This window comes from Malania oleifera, chromosome 3 (assembly GCF_029873635.1).
Source record: "Malania oleifera isolate guangnan ecotype guangnan chromosome 3, ASM2987363v1, whole genome shotgun sequence".
NCBI classification, from domain to species: domain Eukaryota; kingdom Viridiplantae; phylum Streptophyta; class Magnoliopsida; order Santalales; family Ximeniaceae; genus Malania; species Malania oleifera.
Genome location: NC_080419.1, coordinates 95,402,353 through 95,418,343, shown reverse-complemented (window position 1 = coordinate 95,418,343; position 15,991 = coordinate 95,402,353). Strand labels below are relative to the sequence as shown.

General features: G+C 36.0%; 1 protein-coding gene across 1 annotated transcript; it reads right to left on the bottom strand.

Annotated features, from left to right (window-relative positions):
• Positions 1-428: 428 nt before the first annotated feature.
• On the bottom strand, positions 429-9,543 carry LOC131151443 (uncharacterized). The gene is made up of 3 exons (XM_058102689.1): positions 8,168-9,543; positions 4,873-5,063; positions 429-1,723 (listed from the first exon to the last, which is right to left on the bottom strand). Exons 1-3 carry the CDS (start codon positions 9,427-9,429, stop codon positions 429-431), a joined length of 2,748 nt encoding a protein of 915 aa, XP_057958672.1. The 5' UTR covers positions 9,430-9,543.
• Positions 9,544-15,991: the final 6,448 nt, after the last annotated feature.

Genomic DNA, 15,991 nt, shown 5'->3' with positions numbered 1-15,991 from the left:
TACCATTACACCCAGCACCTAGAAAAAAATTGCGACATATATGAAGGTTTAGATCGTAGGCTCTTCGGAGAGGAGGCATGCCTTTTCTTATGTTATCATAATTAGACTAAATTAGGTTATAAAAAAAATTAAAGTCCTGACAAATTCTTCATTGAAAGTCCCCTGGTATAGTATGGGGAAGCATACACTAGAATATTGAAGATTGTCGAAATAGAAAGGCCATTGTTTCATTCAACTAACATTTAAAGTTTTGTAGCTACACTATAGTAATCTGTAATATATATATATGCATTAGGACAAAGGTATTAATGAGTATTAGTTATGATATCCGTTGATGGTACTATACAGAAGCAACCATAGAAATGCAAACTCAGTTGGAAAGTGAAAGGCAACTATTACTGGTAGTTTGGTACTATATATGCAGAGGCCTAAACTTGGAGGGAGATAATTGAACATACTGTTTGTGTGAAAGTGAGTAGTAGGAATATAACTGCAGCAATGGTCGAAGCCACTTTCCATGGAGTACTGAAATAATCGCGTTTCAAGGTCACCTTCCATCTGTGCCATGGGACCTTGCAGAATGCATTCAGCTCTTCTGAAAGACCAAAATAGTAGAAGTTGGTTGTGAACAACGAAACCTCAGTGGGAAGATTATTGAACAAAGTTGCGGTTGCATCATCGTCTCGCAGCCAGTTCTCGATAACTCCATTTTTAATGAGCAAATCCACGTCCTTAGGAGTGGTAATAAGATTACCCATGAAGTAAATATAATCGATTATGTAACTATCCAACTGATAGTGACACAGCTCCAAGGCAATAAGGTTTCTCAGCACGATTTCAGTAGCATCGTGTATTCTAAAGGGTGGAATTTGCAACTGCCCTGAAGCATAGCATACATCGAGTAAGCGATTTCTCGAGCCCTTTTTGAAATTTACTCCTGCCTCGTGGAGCTCTGTTGCATTGCGAACCACTGCATAGTTCGCCATATAGCCTGAACTTGATCTCTGGGATGATGGTAGATGACAAGTTCTCAGCAAATCAACAAAGTGCTTTACTTCAAAAGTTGAGTTCATTGTCCTTGAAACGTTGTTCATTATCATAAAACCCTGAAAGTAATATAATGAAAGATCAAGCAAAGAAGGATTTCCTTGTCCATGAGAGGCCAAGGCAAGATCAAATAGACCCTCGAGAATGAAAAAAGGAAGCTGATTTTCAAGTAAGATCATGTCAGACCGCAGGTCAGCCACTGTCCGACGTCTAAAGTGAACATGATTGTTTCCATCTTCTGATAAAGGGCTGTTATACATCAATATGGTCTCAATAATGAAGCTAGCATCTACTAGCATCATTGTGACAAATTCATCACTGCTGAACCCGATGCTTTCTGCATAGCAGTTGCGGGCTCTTGCTTCCCATGCCGTCATTGCTTTCACAAAATTCTCCAAACTCAAGCTGGTACGATTGAGAAAACTCTGCAGGTACCTCAACTTAACCTCTTCCATGGCTTGCAAGCATTTTTGACCGTGGTGAAGAGGGCCAATGGAGACCAATTGGGGTGTGTAGGCCTTTTCATTTGTATTGCGAAGTTTTTTGGGAACTCTGTAGATGGAACAGTTGGGTGATATGGGAGGCAACCTTTCTAGCATCCCTCTAATGGAAGCTGCCAAAGGTATGTGTGGATCTTCAATGATGATTGAAATATGGTCCATCTTCTTTTGTTCTTCTTTCAAGTGACACACATCAAAAGAACACAATTAGCACATTATTAAAACAAAAGACTATCTTCCATTGTTTACCTCAATCAAGAAGGGGATTCAAAACAGGTTCGTCCTAAACAAACGAAAATAAAATTAAAACAGAAGAAAAAGAAATATGGAAACAAATGCTCTGGGAATGTGAGTACTGAGATAGGGTGGGTAAATAGGGTGACAAAACAACAACCTGGTAAAAGCCTGGGGAATTGAAACACCAGAGCTTAAATAACCATGTATGAGAGATTGTTGGGATTGTGTTGTTCCCCTCTCCTACATATTAAGGACTCAACCGAAGACCTTTGTCGTTTCCTAAGTGCTCAGCCAAGCTAAGTCAACTAAAGTTAAGAACTGAGACGAAAATCTTCACAACTGAGCCCACACCAATGAAAGAGACCACGGAAGTCCTTCCAACCTACCAAAGTTTAATAGGTCAACTATGTTAACAGAAATGAGATAAAATCTTCTTTACTTATGCCAAAATTTTCTTTCCCTTCACATTTGATACTAAAAACTCACCTATTCTTATAAATTGTTACTATCGGATGATGTACACTAGAGTATGATTTATAGCTATGATGGGTTCGGTTTTGCAGTTTTACGGGCTTACCACATCTCTCATTTCTCATAATGATGTAAGGACATATACTTGAGCAGAGCCTTAAACTTTCAAAAACTAAAATCTCTGGGGAAGATGAAATCAGATGAAGAAAATCTAGCTGTTCTTACCGGCTGCAAATTGTTATGATCTATATGAAGGCCATAATAATAATAATAATAATAATTGATTATTATTATTATTATTATTATTAAATTAATTCATTGCAGGAACTGAAATACTCTGCCATTTTACGTCATTGATGCCTTGTGCCTGCAGAACTACGAATTCTCTAAATTCCAATAAATGGAAAGAGGTTCTGGGGATTTTCAAATTTAATGATCTCATTACATGTTTGAAAATTGAAAAGAACTTCTTCCTTCTTCTTTTTTTTTTTTTCTAAAATATAACTAAGGCCTTAGGCAATGAAAGACTAAGATCAAGGACATGCCACTAGAGCAATATTGTATACAAAGCGACTCAGCATCAATAAAGATTACCCATGAATGGAATTGATCTATATAATTTTATATTTTACAATGTAATTTTTCATTCCACTCCATTCACAATCCATTCCATTCCAGAGCACCGAACAAGTCTAATGCAGAAAAATTTCAGAGGCTCAGCCTCAATAAAGCTACCCATGGAATGGAATTGATTTTGATTTTGATTTTTATAATTTTACATTTCGCCATATAATTTTTTATTTCATTCTCTTCACAACTCATTCCATTCTAACGTATCAAACAAGTTTAGACAAGTTTAGTGCAGGAAAAATGTCTGTTTTCAGGAAACATATGTACCTGACTACTTATGGCTGGCAAAATAACAATACAACTATACAGGTTATGACAACTCAATTAGAAGGACACTTTTACTGCATAATCTAGGCACTACCTTGTTGATGGATGCAGCTAAATAAGAGAGATGGAACACCGAAATCAACTTCCATTTAGGAAGAAAGAGTTTACATATCAGACAGTAAAATGAATACACCTCGTCCAAGAGTTGATTTGTTATACTTTAAGGTCTTATTTGGAATTTGAAAAATATTAGGAAAAGAATATTTGTATTGAAAGCTACTTGGAATTGGTGGTGGGATGGATCACATCTAGAATTTGATCTTCCTGATACTTATGGGACTTTTGGGAATTGTTAGAGGAGGAGCTACAAGGCCTTCAAATTTCTATAAAGCACCAATTTAGAGAAGGTAATCAGGTGGCGAATTACTTGACCTGTCAAGGCGAGGGAGGCAACACATGAGATATTTTGTAGGTGATGAGTTGCCGAGTAAAATGAGAGGTCGAATTCAAATGGATAAGATGAGTATTCCAAGTTTTCGTCTTTAATTGTCATCTTTTGGCTCTTCTATCTTTTCCTAGGATTTTTGTTTGCAGGTTTTTGTCTTCAGTTTGCAGGTATCTTGTTTTTTGCTCGTGTTTGTTTGTTTTGAATTCATTTGGGAATGTTTAGTTTGCTTAAGTTGGTTAAATGTTTCAGGTTAAGTTAGGCTTGTTGTGGTTTTGGTGCCTCGGCTGGTCTTGTTAGTTTTTGTAAACCCCTTGTGGCTTATTTGTAACCAGGGTTTTCCTCCCCCATAAGTGAGGGTTTTTAATAAAGTTGGGGTTTTCGTTAATATATATGATGAAATCTGTTTTTTCATGTCTGGTTATTATCAATGAAAGTGATAAAAAAAATAATTTAGAGTAAATCAATTAATAAAAATTTGTGTTGTGAAAATAGGGTCTCTTCCAACAATGCACAGCGGAATAACAATATTGTTGTAAAAGGATCAATCATAAACTTGCACACAATGTAAAAGGTGAATACAGAATATACCCACAACCACAGCAATATAAAGAAAGCAATAATAAAGGCAACGACACCAAAAATTATGTAGTTCGGCAAAACTTACATTCATAGGAGCAATCAGTAAGAGATTTCACTATGAAAATCAAAGATTACACACAACAATGATCTTCTCTCCTTCTCTCACCCTCTCACACTCTCTTACATGTTAAAATATACCCAAAAGAACATATATAACAAGCCCTCGGAGGCTTCCCTCAGAATCCCCAACCGTCACAACGTTTACATTCAAAATTCAAATATTTTCTCGCAACCTAGAAGCACTCTTCAACGAGAATAGGGCATTCATTGACGAGACAAAGGCGACCACTTGTCGACTAGTCTATCCACTCTTCGACGAGTCTTTAAACTCTGATATTTTCTGACTCTCGGTATCTCCTCGTCGATGAGTACAGGGTTCTCGTCGACAAGTCTTTGGTGCTGCCCTGCACCAAGAACATATCTATATATTTTTCTCCCTTTGTTTATAAACCCCTGAAGTATAAAGTCATACCATAAACAACAATCTCCACCTTGGTGATTATAAGCCCCTTAGGAGAACCCGAAAAACATATCTAACTGCTCCACCTTTAACTCAGAACACTCGCTTGGGACCATCTCCCTTCTAGCACTTGAAAACATGCACCAAGTCCAAGCAACGCTGCTTGAACTTGCCGATGGCAATTTCAGCTTCTACTATTAGCCCCAATACAGTTGTAGATGCAACACCCGAAAACTTCACCCTAGACTTCCAACAAGACCTTTCCACAACAAAAAACACAAAAACTACTGCAAGCTTTATATGACCAAAGCCCCCTGCATAGTCTTCAATAAAACTAACAACTGACGGTTCACTCTGTTGCTTGCTAAAACACCCCATTGTACAATCATGGTGGGACCTTTGACATATCTCGGACATCACAACCCGTCCTTGGGTACCGTATGGTAGAAATTCCATATTGATACATCTCCCATCAATCCATGACATCTTATCACCCTTTTCCACACTAGAAGTCTCACCAACTCACACACCCAGTACATATGCAATACATCTACTTTTTCTCCATCATAACACTTATCCTTTTATTTTTCCCTTTGCCATGCATTGCAACTTCCAAAATAGTAGAAACCTTGCTGCTGGTAGTAATGGATACACGAAACACCATAATGTCAAATTTATACCTGAGTGGTGGTCTGATAGTGCATATGGGCCCGCCGTGATTCTGCTGGTCTCCCGAGCTGACACTCCCTACAATATGAACTATGTCATCTTTGCCCTGAGTATGTTGCTTCACCTTTATCACATGCCCATTCAAACCATGATACTGTTGACCCGAGATAGAACTCCCCACATTTCTGCCCTAAGTCCCTAACTCCACCTGAATAACATGATTGTTGCTGCCGCAATTTTCTGGCATTTGTTTCTCGTTCTTTACTTAAATACGTTGTCCCATGACTTTATTACCAAAATTCATGTCCTCAATCACCCCTTTGTTTGCCATAGGATCACCCAGCTTGCACCCACCTTTCTTATACCTTAAAAAAGTGTACCATCCGAACATAACACCAAGCCTAGATCCTCCATCACTAGAATAATGCACCAATGGACATCCACTCACAACCAAATAGTATACCGCAACATCTGCCTACAATTTACCTGCAACTTTCCCATCTAGCGATACCTTTGGCGATCGGTCATACAAGAAACGCGTCATACTAACTTTACCAAGATGTACCCTGCAAGCCCTGCATATAACCTGCCCTGCTCACAAAACTTCTTGAACAAAATCAGTGTACTCAGCCAAAATATTTGACTTGAGAATCTCTCTTTCGGTCTGGTTCTCCACTCAAGCCACTGCATGAAGTACACCAAGACCCTTCGTGACAATCCCACGAAATACACATATCTATCCCCTGATCCTATCATCATTTATTCCCAAATATCTGAATACATGTAGTCACTCATATGCTTTAATTGCATATGCCACAAGATATCTAACTCAGATTCAATAGTTGCAACTCCACCTACAACCGTAATATCTTACAGTGCATAGATATTTTCCGCTACTTTTTCCCCTTTCATCACTATCAAGTTACCTTCACACACTTTCATTTCTCCACATTCAAACTCGTAACAATATCCATTACGGTCTAAAGTTCCTATTGAAATACAATTCTTCCTTAGCCCTGATTCATGCTTTACATCACATATGGTTCTCACAACACCATTATACATTATGATTAGTTTGCATGAAATACCATTTTCCATCAAAATACAACTAGTATAAACTGACCTGTAGATGTCAAACCATTTTCTAGGATAAAAGCATCTAATATCTAAGATCCAAGAATCACTCGTGAGGCACTCCGAACCCAATGAAACACACAACATATCTCTATCACTGCATTCTGAGTCTTCCTCCACTACACTTGCATATTTTGACGAAACCTTAGACATATATCGGCATTCCCGTTTCCGCCAAACTAATGTTGGAGAATTCTCATCCATGACGTGATACAACACGTCCTTAGCCAAACAAAGACAAATGATTGCTCCCAATTCATTCCAAGTTATTGCATCCATGCTATCCGGTTGAATTCTGTATAAACCTTTCACCAAACTTTGTTACACCAAGAGATCCTTCAATTCAGAGGCCATACAACACTCTCCAATACCAATTGTTGTGAAAATAGGGCCTCTTCCAACAATGCACGGCGGAATAACGATATTGTTGTAAAAGGATCAATCATACACTTGCATACAATGTAAATGGTGAATACAGAATATATCCACAACCACAGCAATATAAAGAAAGTAATAATAAAGACAACACCAGGAATTACGTGGTTCGGCAAAGCCTACATCCATGGGAGCAATCGGCAAGAGATTTCACTATGAAGATCAAAGATTACACACTACAATGATCTTCTCTCATTCTCTCACCCTCTCACACTCTCTTACATGTCAAAATATGCCCAGAAGAACATATATAACAAGCCCTCAGAGGCTTCCCTCCGAATCCCCAACCATCACAACATTTACAATCAAAATTCAAATATTTTCTCGCAACCTAGAAGCACTCGTTAACAAAAACAAGGCACTCATCGACGAGACAGAGAAAAGCACTCATCGACTAGTTTATCCACCCATCGACGAGTCTTTAAACTCTGAGATTTTCTGGCTCTCGATACTTACTCGTCGACAAGCACCATGCTCGTCGACGAGTCTTTGTTGCTACCCTGCACCAAGAACACATCCATATGTTTTTCTTCCTTTGTTTGTAAACCCCTAAAATATAAGAGTCACGCCATAAACAACAATTTGACTTTACTCTTAAGTAAACTTTGATTTTTCTTTACTTTTAAGCATATTAGAACAAATGTTAATCCTTAATTATATTTTATGCAGGAAAATACAATTGAAAGTGAATGTCTTATTTGCTTTCCCTTTTTCTTTTCTCAAAGCAAATCCTTGATCCAAATGGAGCCTAAATAAATACCATACAAAACTAAACTAACAGCATAGGATGTGTATTGCTGGACCCCATTTAAATTTCCTGCTAGCAAAAGCAAGATTATTAGTCATAAAATGCGGCACCATTTTAATATGATATATGATCTATCCATTCTAATATTTATTCCAGGAGCAACATAAGGTGATAGCTATAATCCTAATGCATGACATAATTTTTTACCTTCTATAATCAGCATCTACTCTTTACAGAGAAAGATCCACTCAGAGCTTCAAAGGGAGCATAACCAGTAACTTACATAATACTTATTTGGTAATAATCTACAATCCAGGAAGATGATTTTACTGATACACTCATAAATTGAATTATGATTGTGACAACAGCCCCTCATATAAAACTTACTTTAAACAAATAAATACAACAAAAAATAAGTAAAAGAAGGAAAAGAAACCCAAAACACGGTACAATCCTAGAGAGCAAGGATAGAACAAATGGACTGTATGAAAGTGAGTACGAGCAGTACCACTGCAGCAATCACTGAAATGACCATCCAAGGAGTACTAAAATAATCACGTTTCAAGGTTGCCTTCCATTTGTGCCAAGGGATTCTGCAGTATGCTGTGAGGTCCTCACATAGATGAGAGTAATAAAAATTTTTCCTCCACCATATAGTCTCTTTGCAAAGGTTGTTAAAAAGAGCAGCTCCTCGACTGCTGTCACCTAGCCAGTTCTCAATGATGTTGTTTTGAATGAGCAAGTCCACATCCTCAGAAGTGTTGATGAGGCAGTCCATGAAAGCCATATAATCACTTATGTAGCTGCAATGTCTATATAAGCATTGCTCCAAGGCAACGAGATTTCGGAATAGCGATTCGGTCTTATCTTTTAATTTTATAAGTGGGATTTCCAGCACCCCATTCGCAAGGTCAAAATGTATCTCAAGCATGCTACTGGTTTTACCAATCCGAAACTCAACTCCAGCCTCGTGGAGCTCTGTTGCACTTACTGCGAATTCAATTTTCCGAATATTTTTGAACTGCTTCTCTAGGTTTGAGGGCAAGTAGCAATATCGTAAGATGTCAAGGATATGCCTTATTCCATAATCCAATGCGAATTGTGAAACTGCATTGCTCCTCTCTTTGAAGAAACCAAGGGTTATGTCAAGCAAGGAGGGTGCATCTCCTTGGTGAGGAGAAACCAGTTCTGCTAGCTCGAACAGCCGCTGGATAACAAAAAATGGGATCTGATTTTCAAGCAGTGCCATGTCCCGCCGCAAGTCATTCTTTATCCATGGCCTATAGTATATACCATCATAACTAAAATCGATCAACTCAGGGAAATGATCCATCCAGAAAAGTTCAATGCAGAAGGCAGCATCAACTAGCAGCATTTCTACAAATTGGTCACTGTCAAGGTAAATGGTTTCAGCATAAGACTGGCGAGCACGTAGTTCACACCCCTTAATAGCTATCACATAATTGTCCAAGCTTATCCCCTGCTTAGATCGCTGGAGAAACCTTTTGAAGTACCACCACTTATGCCGCTGCATGGTTTCTAAGTTTGGTTTACCAAGGTGAATGGGTCCAATTGAGACAACCCTAGGAGTGTAGGCCTGTTCATTTATGTTGCGAAGTCTCTCAGGCACTTTGAAGATAGAACATGAGGAGTAAAATGGAGGCAAAGTTTCTAGTTTTGATGCAATGCCAGTGACCAAATTTGGTATGCAAGTGTCTGGACTTTCCAGGTGACCCTTTACCATCCTTTTTAAGGTCCTTGTCCTCGAAAGAAATCAGAGAATTAAGGATGATTTCAGGCTTCGTATACGATTACCAGCTCATTCCAATTCAAAGGCAAACAAGCCCACATTATAATTTTCAACTAGTTTTGTGGTTTTCCCTTCGACAATTGCAAAATTTTCTTTTACACCATAGTAGCATGGTATGAAAACCTCACTCCTTTTAGAATCAGAAAGCCAGAAGGGTTACAGATCTCAGGCAGTTCATATGTAGAGAACGATGAACATGTACTCATGATCTGTTTCACGAAGACTGGTATGTAGGTTGAGTTGAGATGCTAGTGCTGGCCAGCCATAACTTTGGGAATTTGGGCATTAACTTGAGACAATTGCTGAGTGCAGCCCATGAAAAAAAAAAAAGGAGTTCAAATTAAAGTTGGATTCAGCATGCTCGATCTAATTATCACAATGTCTGGAAGATTGAAATGAAAGTCGATGAGTAATGTTAAGCAACTTTCTTATATTGCTAGATCTTGTTATCATAATACACGCAAACAATTGAGAATCACTACCAGAGAATAAACAGTGCTCACAAACAAATATACGGAAGCAGTAACAATATTAACAGAGAGAATGCGTAGTAAGTAGTAACCTGAAAGCAGTGCAGTACTTGTGGCCGCCGGCCAAACTCCAGCAGGTCGAAGGTGATAGGTCATGATAAACATTAGACAGGGTAATTAAAAACAGAAGGAAGCTGGATGAGAATGGGGACGGAGACTTTGCACACGTGTGGGAGGTCTCATACTCGGATCTTTTATTGGCAACTCTAGGACATGTTTGCTTCACTGTTTTATAAGGGTGGGGAAAAAGAAAAGAGAACGATTCTTTAAGATTGGAAAAAACAAAAAAGAAAAAAAAAGAAATTTTATAGGGCGGGGAGGGGGGATTTGTTTAGTTGAGATTTCAAAATTTGCCTCTCAAATTTCAAAAATTTTCTAACTCTCCCCATGAAATTTATCAAAAAGGCAAACGTCTTTCCTTTATTCCATTGAAAAAATAAACCTTTGGAGTGGTATAATTATCTCAAATATCAAATATCAAATAAAGTTTACGTACTTTTTAAAAATGTTAAAAATATTTTATAAAAATTTTGAAATCTCAAAAGATATTAGTATATTTTAGCAAATGTCTTTCCTTACTTTCATAAAAAAAAAATAAACCTTTCGAGAGGTATAAGTGTCTCAAATATTAAATATCAATAAAAGTTTATATAATTTTTAAAAATGTTAAAAATATTTTATAAAAATTTTGAAATCTCAAAATATGTTAGTATATTTTACTCTGTTTATAATAATTAGTTGTAGCTAATTAAAAAATATGTATTGTTAGTATAAATTAAATAACAATATTAAACATATTATGAAAATATGATAAGGAATATAGGGGGAATACCTGTTTTTGAAAAGTTTAAAATAAAATTATGTAATCGTTTATTATTATTATTATATAATAAATGAAACAATAAATATATATATATATATATATATATATATATATAAGAAACTAAAATTTGTTGGGAATTTCTCTAAATTTCTATAAATTTAAATTTTTTAATCGAATCTACAAAAAAAAAAAAAAAAATCAACAACAACAAAAAATCTACGGAAAGAGAGAGATACTCATAGAAGCCCACAAGTAAAGAAAAGTACAAGATACTTATAGAAGTCCATTAATAAAGAAAAGTATAATTCTTTATTCTTCTTTTAATTTTACCTAATTTTCCCTTTTGTATAAGATAAATAACCTAATAATATGAGTTTCTTTTTTAAAGTATGGCGTATGTGTAACACCCCAATTCCGAAGGGTTTGAGATATTTACTTTTTACAATTGATTTACAACGGAAGCAAATAAACTCAATTATTATTAAACTAGAGCGCTAATTATTCATATTGCAATCATTTATTTCAAAAGAAGAAAAATTATACAAGCATAAATATCTGACATCATACTAATATTTCTAAACAATCCTTATTTTTCTATCCCCACCCGCATACTTGCTAAGCCTGATTTCCGACATGCTCTTCAGAGTTATTTGAAATAAAAATATGATTGGAGTGAGACGACGCTCAATAAGTAAATAAGATTATTATTAGTGTGTGGTCAAAATGAGTTTTTTAAAAATTTCGTAGAATAATATTTAATACTATAACTTCAAAACTGCTTCTAATATAAACATACATTTAAAAATTACTACATAAAACTTTTACCGTCAATTTCAACAGTAAAATTTTATAATTATATACTACAACTGTTAAATTAAACTTTTAATTTTAAAACTGTAAAAATATTTAATGGTAAACATACATGTACTTTTCCTTATACATTTTCCTTAGATCGTCATTTAAGCACCAGAATTATGTTTTTTATGTAAACTTATATTTTTTCTTCAAATCATCAGTAACTTTGTACACGTAATTAAATATGTGTAAACATATATTGTAAAAACCATCCTTAGGTCTATTTGCCGTAAGTCATGTTTACCCCCATGACTGGATTGTGCGGTCCGAAGACTGGACTTAGCTGGTTGGCCGACCAAACTAAATCAGCGTACGTAAACTTTAAGTGAGATTTTCCTTATTAAGTTCTGGTCCAGAACCAAGTGTGCACTCACGAGAAATTCACTAACATAAATAACCACTCTATAAACAGTGTGGGTGCACTCTGATCCGTTTAAATTTTAAGCTGCGGTACCGAACATCTGTAACTTTGAACTTTCATTGTCATAAAGGGTTTTAAAATCATTTTATTATAATTTATGCAATTTAAAATAATATCGTGAAAATCTCATCTTTACTCATATTTTCATAAAAAATGTAACATAAAAATAAACTCATGCTACACAATTTTTGTGTTAAAAATATATATAATTTTATTTTTGAATAGAAAGAAATGCTAAAAATTTACCCAAGGGGATTAGAACATTTCTTAACCCAAAAATAGATGCAAGTATATTAAAGATAGAACTGGTATAATTAAATATGCATAAAAATAAACTTATAGAAATTTTATGGAACTAATTAACATAATTGAAATTTACTTATAAAATAAACTTGGGTATGAATTTTAAATAAAAAAAAAAAAACTAACATAATCAAAATTTACTTACTTTCTTCTTTTACCTTGTGCTACGAACACTGTAACTATCTCTATGAGATGAGATCGAAAAGAGTGGGTGAGTGAGAACTTACTCAAAAATTCTCTCTCCACCACAAATTCTTTCACTCACTAATATTTTTCTTCCTTGGAAAATTGTTATGAAAAATGAAGGTTGAGAGCTCCCTATTTATAGAAAAATTTTGGGAAAGAAATGGAATTTGTAAAAGTGGAGAGAGGGGTGAAATTATAATTTTTTTAAAATTAAAGAATGGGTAAGGGATGGGCAAGGTATGGGTTGAGTATGGGATGGGGATGGAGGCCATGTGGGAGTGCTTGCCACCATTCCCATTAAATAAATTTTTAATTAATTACTTACTTAATTAATTAATCAATTAGTTAATTAATTAATTTATTATTTTATTATTTTTCTTAATCATTATTATCATTATTATTATCATTGTTATTACTTTTAAACTATTTTTAGTATTTATTTATTTTATTATTATTATTTTTGAATAAGAATTAAATTTGAATTTGAAAACTCATGTGGGCCCCACATGGTATTGTGGGCCCTACACAACTTCGAGACCCAAGTGGATCTTACGTAACTCGAATAATTCTCATACGATTTTATGCGTCCTACATAGTTTCGAGACTCATATAAACCTCTACATGACTTCGGGACTCATGTGGGCCCCATACAGTCTTTGGCCCTGCATAGGATATCTAAATTATTATTATTTTATCATATATTTCTACAAATTATGTCAGTCAAAACATTATTTTATGTACTTATTTACGTATATAAACAGTGTCTACCTTGTTTTATCCTATGAAATTTCATTTTGACCAGGCCGACCTCCAGGGAGCGACTGAGCTGCAATGGTCTCTGAGCACTCGCTTAAACAAGGTCTTTCTTAAGCATCAAACATGGAATTAAGAATCCTAACAGAGAAACACTTTTGTTTTGATATTAACTAAATGACCATTATTAATATATATATATATATATATATATATATATATATATATTTGGGTTATTACATCCTCCCCTTATTATAAAAATTTCGATCTCGAAATTTACAAAAATTTAAATGAGTACCTTGTATAATGTTGTGCTTTTATCCGATCGTGCTATCGTTAAAAAGATGTGGGTATTTCTGACATATTTTTGCTTCTAGCTCCCATGATGCTTCCTCAATGTCATGGTTGTGCCAAAGCACTTTTACTAGTGAAATCTTCTTTGTGCACAACTCCTGATCCTTCTTGTCTAAAATTTGGATTGGTACTTCTTCATATGATAGAGTGTCATTAACTTCTAACAAATCATAACTTATCACATGATAAGGGTCTGGAACATACTTCTTTAACATTGAGACATGGAATACATCATGAATTCTCGATAGGGCAGAAGGTAAGGCAACTCTGTAAGCGACTAGACCAATCTTCCCCAATACCTAGAATGGTCCAATATACTTGGGGCTTAGTTTTCCCTTCTTCCCAAACCTCATGACTCTTTTCATTGGAGCAACTTTTAAAAATATATTATCCCCCACTTCAAACTCCAACTCACGCCAACGGGTATTCGCATAGCTCTTTTACCGACTTTGAGCGGTTTTTATTTTGTCCCAGATGAGCTTAATTTTCTCAGAGGTCCTATGTATAATCTCGGGACCTAAAATTCTTCGTTCGCCAACCTCATCCCAATATAATGGGGATCGAAACTTTCGGCCATATAACGCTTCATATGGTGCCATCTCTATGCTGGACTGATAACTATTGTTATAGGCGAACTCAACTAACGGTAGATACTAAATCCAACTTCCTTTGAAATCCAGTACACAAGCTCTCAACATATCCTCCAATATCTGAATGGTTCTCTCTAACTGTCCATCAGTTTGAGGATGAAATGTTGTGCTGAAAGTAAGTCGTGATCCCAAGGCTCTTTGCAAAATCTTCCAAAATTGTGATGTGAATCGAGGATCTCGATTTGATACGATAGACACGGGCACGCCATGTAGTCTAACTATCTCTTGAACATATAACTCTACAAGCTTGGTTATAGAGTAGTTAACTTTGATTGGAATAAAGTGAGCGGTCTTCGTTAGACGATCAACAACCACCCAGATGGCGTTCTGTCCATGGAGTGCTGGAGGTAGCCCAATTACAAAATCCATGGAGATGTGCTCCCATTTCCACTCAGGAATGTGGAGTGGTTGCAGTGGTCCTGTAGGTTTCTGGTGCTCAGCCTTTACTTGCTAACAAGTAAGACACTGTTCAACAAATTGTGCAATCTCCCTCTTCATGTTATTCTACCAAAAAGACTTTCTCAAGTCCCAATACATCTTCGTGCTTCCCGGGTGCACTGTATAAATAGATCGATGAGCTTCTTTCAAGATTGTTCTTTTGATATCTTTGTCATTGGGCACACACAATCTAGTTTGGAATCTCAAAACTCCATCGTCAGCGATGTTAAAGTCTCCCTTCAGTCCACTCTGTACCTTACCCATAATCTTCACTAGCTCTGCATCTTCCATCTGTGCAGCCTTAATCTTTTCCAGTAAGGTCTGTTGGATTACCAGATTAGCAATGAGAGCTTGATGATTTCCTTCCACTATTTCCACACCAAATCTTTCCAGGTAATTTGATGTTGGGTCACCATTGCCGAGACTGATGCATTTATTGACTTTCGACTTATTGCATCTGCTACCACGTTAGCTTTTCCCGAATGATAGTTGATGGCGCAATCATAATCTTTGATTAATTCTAACCATCTTCTCTGTCTCATGTTTAATTCCTTTTGTGTGAAAAAGTATTTAAGACTTTTATGGTTTGTGAAAATCTCACACCTTTCACCATAGAGAGAGTGTCTCCAGATTTTTAGTGTGAATACCACAGTTGCTAGTTCCAAATCGTGTGTGGGATAATTCTTCTTATACTCCTTGAGTTATCGAGAAGCATATGTAATGACCTTCCCTTATTGCATTAATACACATCTGAGCCCTTTCCGAGATGCGTCACTGTAGATCACAAAACCATCTTCTCCTAATGGAATTGTCAGCACCAGGGCAGTGATAAGTCATTGCTTTAATTCTTGAAAGCTTTGCTCACATTCATTAGTCCATTCATACTTCACATTCTTTCTTGTCAATCTCGTCAGAGGACCAGATATTTTAGAAAACCCTTCCACAAATCGACGATAATATCCTGCCAGACCTAAGAAACTCCTAATCTCATTAATATTCTTCGGTCTCGCCCAATCCACTACTGCCTCTATTTTACTTGGGTCCACAGAAATACCATCCTTAGATATCACGTGCCCTAAGAATGCAACTCTTTCTAGCCAGAACTTACATTTTGTAAGTTTGGCATAGAGTTTCTTTTCTCTTAGTATTTTGAGTACTAGCCTCAAATGGTTTTCATGTTCCT

Coding starts and splice junctions, on each gene's coding strand:
- LOC131151443 (XM_058102689.1), bottom strand. CDS start 9,429: ATGGTAAAGGGTCACCTGGAAAGTCCAGACACTTGCATACCAAATTTG. Junction 5,064..8,167: donor CTCGTACTCACTTTCATACA/GTCCATTTGTTC, acceptor GGGGTGTTTTAG/CAAGCAACAGAGTGAACCGT. Junction 1,724..4,872: donor AGAAGCTGAAATTGCCATCG/GCAAGTTCAAGC, acceptor GTCACTTGAAAG/AAGAACAAAAGAAGATGGAC.